This window comes from Pteropus alecto, unplaced genomic scaffold (assembly GCF_000325575.1).
Source record: "Pteropus alecto unplaced genomic scaffold, ASM32557v1 scaffold166, whole genome shotgun sequence".
NCBI lineage: Eukaryota > Metazoa > Chordata > Mammalia > Chiroptera > Pteropodidae > Pteropus > Pteropus alecto.
The window spans coordinates 26,837-35,759 of NW_006439757.1; the positions used below are offsets into that span (position 1 = coordinate 26,837).

At 35.2% G+C, this 8,923-nt stretch overlaps 1 protein-coding gene and 1 pseudogene across 1 annotated transcript in view; both read left to right on the plus strand.

Annotated features, from left to right (window-relative positions):
• Positions 1–8,923, plus strand: part of ADAM28 (ADAM metallopeptidase domain 28) — a 40,835-nt gene that overhangs the window by 13,350 nt on the left and 18,562 nt on the right. The window contains exons 7-10 of the mRNA XM_025050385.1: positions 2,187–2,271; positions 3,767–3,897; positions 4,911–5,088; positions 6,604–6,693. Of these exons, the coding sequence (XP_024906153.1) occupies positions 2,187–2,271; positions 3,767–3,897; positions 4,911–5,088; positions 6,604–6,693 (484 nt within the window). The remainder of the gene's footprint in view (positions 1–2,186; positions 2,272–3,766; positions 3,898–4,910; positions 5,089–6,603; positions 6,694–8,923) is intronic.
• On the plus strand, positions 5,940–6,058 carry LOC112484000 (annotated as a pseudogene).

An 8,923-nucleotide genomic window follows, 5' to 3' on the forward strand; every position in this document is an offset into this window, starting at 1 on the left:
GCTGAACCTATGCCTCAAAAAAAAAATCAAGAAAATTCTGTTGGATAGTTTGTAGCTGGAATCAGTTAGAAGGAAGTAGGAAGAAGTGACTTGAAATTACTTGTTTCACTTCCCAAGAAAACAGTGGGCGCCATGGGAAATAATGGGCTAGGTCCTGTCAGAATTCATTAATATCCTGTGCTGGTTACCTATTACTGCATAACACATCAGCCCACCACTTCCTGTCATAAGCTAAGTCTTCCTCATTTATATGGCTGGTGCCTTGCCTGGAGTGGCTAGAGGAGGGGAGCTGGTTGGTCATTTCTCTGTATAGACAGCTTTTCATGTAGCTAACTTGGATTTTCCCCAACATGGCAATCTCAGGGTTTTGGACATTTTACAAGGTGTAGAAGAAGTATTTGCAGGGGAAAGCGTTAAGGCTTGTTAGGACTCAATCTCAGAAATCAGTTTCATTTCCAGTATTTTTTTTCTGTTGGTTCAAAAGTAAGTCATAGACTTATCCAGATTCAGGGAAGGTACTCCACAGTATGTGAATACTGCAAGGCTGCTCATTGAGAGTTATCTATAGAGAATAGCTGCCACAGTTCCTTAATTTGGAAAGATGAATTCCAGACTCAAGAGCCTGCCAAAAGACCAAGTATATTTTTTGGTGACGTTTAGAGATTTTTTTTTAAGTTCTCATAGCTAGTAAATAGTATGAGAATCCAACACTTAGCAGACTGGCTCCAAGACCACGCTCAAATTGTAGCATATTCCTGTATGCGAAATAGTAGGGTAGAGATATAAAAATTATATTCAAGATGACAGATGTATAGATAAAAAGTAGCAATCCAATATCAAGAGTAAATTTCCCAAGTAGACCAAAATAAACAAGATAAAAGCCTAAAAAGAGATGATAGAAAGAAATAATTGTCCTTTCTCATAAATTGAAAGTTTTACCATTTACCTGACAAATTAACGCAAGGTATCTATATCTAGGAATAACCGGTAGGAACCTTAGAGTCCAAATATACTCTACCCACTAAACAGAGAAACTAAACTGGATAACTTCATAATGAGGGAAGATTTTATTTTTTATAAATGAGCTAACAGTAAGAATTAAACCCAAATAAATGTAGACTTAAATATAAGTAATTTTACAATATAATTTTAAAAGAAGATATGGATGCATGAATCTTTAAAATACGTATGATGCAAAATGTAATTTCGAAAGTCCACAGTGAATGAAAAGTGAGATGAAGTTATCTAATTTCCTCATTTTGCATAGCAAAATCAATATTTACATTCTCAATGTTGATAAGTGGGAAAATAAAGGTTCAACTTTTTATATAAATGCATCTACTAAGGGAATTTTTTAAGTGATCTATATTCTGCAAATTTCTAGAAGGAAGCAGCAAGTCAAATCAGAACCAGACAGCAGAATAATAGTAAGATTACAAATTGGGAAAAAAATGAAATGAAACCAAAGAAAAATTAAAATAGTAAAGGCCAAGCATATCATCGGTGTAAATACGTACAAGTGGTTCAAATTCCTCTTCGGCTAACATTTCTGGTGGTCTAGTGGTTAGGAACTGGTGCTTTCAAATCCCTTTTAAATAAGACAAATATTTCAATAACATAAGTGCTTTATTAACACAAATACTTTCCGAATGGGCCCAAACTCCAAATCCTACTACAGCTAAAACAGTGCAAAAAGAAAACAAAATCAAATAGATATAAAACTATATGAGGAAAATATAAATTAAAACAAAACCTGTGTGACAATACTAATATCAATGTATGTGTGTGTATATATATATACATATATATAATGTATATGTGTGTGTATGTGTATAAACATATATATATAAGCATATATATGTGTATATATATATATAAATATAAATTTATTAGGATAAAAAATCTCCCTTTATTTTCTGACGAGGGATGAATTCCATAATGAAAAATGTAATAACCATAGATTAGAGATATAAACTATTAAAAGTAATTACATTCAGGTGCTTGGATTTAGGTGATATGATAACCATTGTATAAGAAAAAAGTACCTCATTCAAATTCAAAAACTGATTTAAGAGTGACGATTTGCAATGTGAGTTTGTCTGCTAATCATTTAGAGTTCTGGATGAATTATCCGTAGAATATAGAGCTTAGAATCATAAGTTGTCATATCGATTTCTTTTTTACAGGGCAACAGAATTTTCTGGAACAACTGTCGGTCTTGCTTTCATGAATACAATGTGCTCTCCTTATCATTCTGTTGGCATTGTTCAGGTCTGTTTGAAGATAGTTGGTTTTAAGTTCAAACCTGTCAAATGCTCTGTTTTCTGAATCTATTGAGAAGATAGTATAGTTTTTCTCCTTCAATCTGTTGACATGATTGATTAACATTGATTGAATTTCAAATGTTTAATCAATCTTGCATATCCAGTGTGAACCCAGCATGGTCATAGTGTATTATCTTGTTTATAGAGGTCATTTCAAGGGGAAAAAAACACATTTAAGTTATGAAAATAATTATTTTAGGGAAGATTCCTTAAACTTGAAAGAACCTCAAAAAATTGATAAAGTCTCTATTTAAACACATTTCTATTTTTTCTTAATTTTTTTGGTTTGTTTTTGTTCCCATTTGAGGAACTCCATTTTACTAGATAGCAAGGTTTACCAAATTCATCTCCACAGGATGAAACAGTATTGTGAAAGGTAGGTATTAAATGCTCGTCTTACACAGGTGTTCCTCGTTTGCCAGTCCTGTACTGTGTCTTATGGATCTCTTTATTTGGTTCTTTGAAATGAAGTAGATGAGAGAATCAGGTTTCTGTGGGTGGGTGTTATCCATAGATTTTAGTCTCCCCATGGGAAATTACAACCAGCCATGATTCCCTAGTGTTTATTGCTCCTGGATAACTTGAAGCCCCCAGTCCCACACCTCTAATCAGAAACAATCTGGAATGAAGTTGACCACTGGGGTGAGTCTGGAATTGACCCATGTCTAGTCTTGGTAGCAATAGAGTTGAAAAAAATACCAATGGTGCTTAAGTTCTAGGTTTTTAAAAACTTTTAGAGCCCCATTAAATAAACATATCAAAGCCCTCCAATTGAATTAGAGGGTATTAGAAAGTAAGCCAGGAGGAGGGAGGTAGGTTATCTAAAAACACGTCTGATTCCTTATCATTGATAAAGAGATTTTACCACTACCTCTCATGACAGGAAACCACAAAAATGTTCCTCATTATAAATGTTCCTCATTATAAATGTTCCTCATTCACAAGAACAAAGAGCAGGGTTTATGCCCTGTGATAGGCATTTAGTACCAATTGCGTGCGTGTGTGTGTGTGTGTGTGTGTGTGTGTGTGTGTGTGTGTGTGTGTGTGAGAGAGAGAGAGAGAGAGAGAGAGAGAGAGAGAGACAGAGAGAGACAGAGAGAGACAGAGAGAGACAGAGAGAGAGAGACAGAGAGAGAGAGAGAGACAGAGAGACAGAGAGACAGAGAGACAGAGAGAGAGAACATGAGCCAACCAGCCAGACAGCCAGACAGCCAGAGACAGAAAAACAAAGAGACAGAAAAGAGGCAGAGAGAGGCAGAGGGAGAGGAGGGAGAAAGGGAGAAAGTGAAAAGGAGAAAGAAAGACAGATGGTTGGTGAGTGAGGAAAGTGAGCTAAAATCAGTCCCTCTACTCCACTTGACTGCAGTAAAAATATTTAATTATACCCTGAGCGATAATCCAGTTTGTAAATCCAGGATCTGTTTTCTTATTCTCACCTTTAGGATCACAGTGACAATGTGCTTAGAATTGCAGGAACAGTGGCTCATGAAATGGGCCATAACTTTGGAATGTTCCATGACTCCTATGTTTGCAAGTGCCCTTCTACAATATGTGTGATGGACAAAGCACTAAGGTGAGGCTATCTGGGAAGATGCTATGTATGCCTGTTTTTAATTCACTCTGAGCTCTTCTACCCTTTCATTTCATCTTTAGCAACATGGTCAAGCTGTTAAATGATTTAATAGCATATTCACGAATGTGTTGCTATATCAAATCACCTTATGCCTTATCTATATTTAATATTTTTTGTTAACCAAGACATCATTTAAACATGTTGTCTTTTTGCTTTGGGCATTCCTTGTCATTTTATCCTCATCTTATCTACATGAGACCTGGTTTCAGAAAATTATTAATTTTTATCAAATTTTCAATAAGTTCAGATTGGGTGGTGGTAGGAAAAAAGTTCTAGTAAAATCTAAAGAAGAAAGTTATCATAGGAGAATAAAGAAAAAGTCTGTGAAAAGAGATTACACATTTCTGTCTTTACTTTGGCGAAATTGCCAGGGGATTTTGTCTTTAAAAATTCCAGGATCCTTTTATACATTAATTTCCTCTTTTCTATTTTCCTCTCTCAACTCACTCAGTCTAGGGTTAGTTTCCCATGCCCTTCCACAAAATAGCATATGGCTGCATGCCAGTTATATCTCCCAAATATTACTGCATTTTTAAACCTCACCTTTATTTGTAGAATGAAAAAATTCTGTCAATAGGAATTCCTTTGAAGGAAAGTGAATTCTTAGACATGTAAATAAGTATGATTTTACTACCTTTAGATTTTAGAACTAAAATGACCAAAGGCTAAATAAGATTATCTGGATAAGCCAGGTACAGTTTTGTTTTTATAAACATCAGCCTGGAGGCTATTCTTTGAGATATGACCATATTTGCTCACCAAGCTGGAGGCGTTTATGTCTACCCAGGTGGGCTAATTCGGGCGCATAAATGAGCTTATGATTTAGTAATTGATCAGTGGATTTGATGTGATCTTATAAGGCAAGATTTGAGTACATCGGCCCCCAAATCTGATGTTGTTCCCTACATGCTCAACATGACCGCATTATCTTTTCTCTTTCCTTATCTTCACAGCTTTTATATACCTACGGATTTCAGTTCCTGCAGCCGTGTCAGCTATGACAAGTTTTTTGAAGATAAATTATCAAATTGCCTCTTTAATGCTCCATTGCCTACAGATATCATATCCACCCCGGTCTGTGGGAACCAGTTGGTAGAAATGGGAGAAGACTGTGATTGTGGGACTTCCGAGGTATTACCAGTTCTTTCCGAAAGAGTCTAGTTTGATTTCCAAATGCTAAGAAGATAAGAGTATAAAACTAGATGGTATGGTTCATTAGAAATTGCACGTTTCTTTACCAAGATGTTATGTATATTCATTTGTAGATATTTGTCAGGCCACTTTTCTAACAACAAAAATTACATTTGCTCAACAGACCTTCTTGGGGTTTGTCCTCATTTCCTGTTTTTTAAGCACCACTCACCTACTTGGGCTTTGTGTCTTCATCCCTTCCTGTCTGAAGTGCTTCACATTTCTTATATGCCTATGACTGTTGAGTGGTTACTTTAGGCACAGCACTGCGACAGTACTCAGAGTAGGTAGCTTGCCCAATGTCACCGAGCTGATAAATGGAGAAGCAAGATGTGGATTCTGATCTTTTATTTCAGCAGTCCCAGAACCACCCTGCACTAGGATTTAGTTCATCTCTTTGCTACTCAACTCGTTATCATTAGAAGTGCCTGGCCTGATCCCACCCTGTGCACAGGGCAGCCAGGATTCTGAATGGTTCATTTCCTCCCATTTTATTAACACTTAATATGAGTGACACATCCAGACCTCAGGGGGTCGGCTTCTCAATAACTTCAAAACAGGATTATAAATTTATTCATTCTACGTGAAAGAGTAATCTTTCCCAGATGATGTTTATATCTGAAATGAAGCCAGAATTTTAATCCTAAATTTTATAATTCTAAATATATCACTCCTCTAAATATATCAAACAGCTGCAATCAGAAAGGTGCCTAATTTCTCAGAAACAAGGCAAAGAAAGCAAAACAAAGTATATTGCTTTAAGCAGAGTTGAATTAAATATCAAAATTGTTTTCTATGGCCATGCTACTTTGAACAAGCCTGTTCCTGTCTGATCTCAGAAGCTAAGCAGGGTTGGGCCTGGTTAGTACTTGAATGGGAGACCACCTAGGAAGACCAGGCACTATAGGCATGAAAAATAAAAAAAAAATAAACAAATAAGGGATTGCAAGCTGACAGGGTCCTTGCAACCTTGAGGTCAACCAAGGGTTGCCTCGCCTTAAAAAAAAAAAAAAATCAAAATTGAATAAAGAACTATATTTTTAAATTTTCAGTTACATGCTCTAGAGATTAAATTTACTATTAGATAGGTACAAAACTGATGATTTTAACTGTGTTCTTTATTTAGATGAATTTCGTATTTTGAAAAACTGTCCTTTTTCCTTTTGTTTGCTCTTGTATTTTCCAAAAATATTACTTCTTTCATATTACCCTAGGAGAATGGGGAAACTAGAAAGATATTCAATTTTTAAAAAAATGTAAGTAGAATTCAGATAAATAACAAACCCTCAATTGCCCCAAATCTCAATTTTTCTGTTAAGCTTTGTTTTATCTTTTATTTTCCTGAAAATTATTTTTAGACTACATTAAAGTAAGGTCTGCGTGATGGATAAACTATAGATTATGGATTGTGCTGAAAGTAATTCAGCATTTGCATTTGTTTCTGATATTCATTAGGAATGTACCAACATTTGCTGTGATGCTAAAACATGTAAAATCAAAGCAGGTCTTCAATGTGCTTTAGGAGAATGCTGTGAAAAGTGCCAGGTAAGATTATCTTCTTCTATTTTAATAACTATAATTACCCTTTATTTTTATATGTTAAAATCTCAGGGATTGCGTTAAATGAAATAGGCAAAACAATGTTTTACTTTTTGTAAAATAATGCTACCTGCCATTTATCAAGTCCTCACTGAGTGCTTGACAAACATGGGCTGTTTGTCCTCCAACACCCCTTTGAGGTGAATATTATTATCTCATTTTGCTTTTAAGAGAACAGAGGCTCAGAACAGAAAATGTACAGACTAGAGTCACTAAATGTCAAACTCCAAATATTACTGGTTCCAAAGTTGTAAATACTGGTCCCTTCAACTGCCTGCCTGAGATACCACATGGCCTTCTTAGACTGAATCTCATAAATGGTTACATAGTCCTTTAATAATGGGTTTGGTGGAAAAGCTTTTATTTTGAATAATGTTGAGGCTCCCCTACCTTCAACCTACGAAGTCACTTCAGGGTGAAGTTTGTAGAAAAAAGATAGAAAGTGAAGAAGCCCTGTCATTTTTCTGTGAGGCTTCTTGACTTGCCCTGCAAGTTAGAGTTTAGCATTTTTCATTCCATTGTTGCATAGAATCCTACATCATGATTGTTTGTTTATGTATCTGTCTCCTTTGTTAGATTGACTCCTAAGGGTAAGGGACTGGCATTCTCACCTAGCACAGAATTTCATATATTGGAAATGCTCCATAACTGTTTGTAGAAGGAATGTATAGATGGCATACTGGGTTGTAGGTAGAATTTGGAATAGATTTTTTTTTAAATGTCAAAGGGAGAGAAAAGAAATAAAGGATGCCAAAGGGAAGAAAATTTGAGAACTTAAGTAGTATTTAACAAGCGTTAATTATTAAGTGCTATTTGTTAGAGATTATGGAAGATTTCAAAAGAAAAAGTAGTCTTTGACCTCAAAGAACTTGTTATTTCCTTAGGGCAATGAAATATATACCTGAAACAGATGAAAACATATGAAAATATAAATGTAAATGCTCAGATAGAAATGATAATGGTATATGTCCTTTGCATAATACTTTGCATCTATATATTCATTTAATTTTCATAATGACCTTGTAAGTATGAGATGTGGAAAAGAATTTTCAGAGATTAAATCAATTTTTTTAAGGTTACACACTTAGCCACTGCCAGAACCAAGATTCAAACCTGCATCTTCCAAATCCAGGTTCAGGCCACTTTTTCCACCACATGTAAAAAGGAGATATAACATGTATAAAGAAGAAGTCAAGAGGCACCTTCTTGGAAACTAGTCTGGAAAGTAATGAATAGATTTTAGAGAAGTAGACAGAAAGAGAAAAAAATTTCAAATAAGGAGGCTGAGAGAAAGAGTAAAGAACAGAAAGTATGAGCATGGTTTGTGTGATAGCTGTTAAGAAAGCTACTCCAGCTGGACCAGTGAGAGTTGAATTTGGAGGGTCTCATATGCTCCAATTAAAATTCAAATTTTATTCTGTCACCAGCATAAAGATATTGAAAATTTTTTGATGATATGAGAGCCTGCCCTCTCACTTCAGCTAGAGAAAGGTATGCTTCCAATGCTCCCACAGGCTTCTTCAGATTCGCACAAGTGACAGAAATTGTTTACTAAGGTTTACCTGATGAAATAAGAGCAAGATTTGCAGAAATAGATTACGATAGAATTGATACATCAAATGGATATTTGATTATTTCTTCCTCATGATGAATCATTCCATAGGAAGAAGTGAGTTAAAATATCTCAACATACAATAATAAAAGGAATTAAGAATTAGGAAATGTGATGCCTGGGAAAGTCTCAGAGTATGTTGATCTGGTGCTTGTAAACTTATCTTCCTTAATACAAAAGACCCATTTCCCAATATATCCCTGAAGTTGCAGATTGAAATCTCCTTGAAATTTTTGACAAAGATGCATTCAGCAAAGGGAGAAATAATTTCCTTCTTTGCATCTAGGATGTTGCTTGTTTTTTTTCTGCATTTTTCTCATTGATATTTCTATAGTATTTGTGCTCCAAATTCAGAAATACTGATTACTTAAAGACTGAAGGGCATTGGCCAAAGTCAATAGAAGTGGTGTAATAGGAGATGGCTTTAGTTTATACAATGCAAATGTCAACTGGAATGGAATGATGCCTCTAAATATCTTGCCCCCCAAAAAAGGCCAAAGGGGACATATTATTTGTGTTAATTTGAGATATTAGGGTAAGTCAGATAGAAAAAACTTTTCTCCC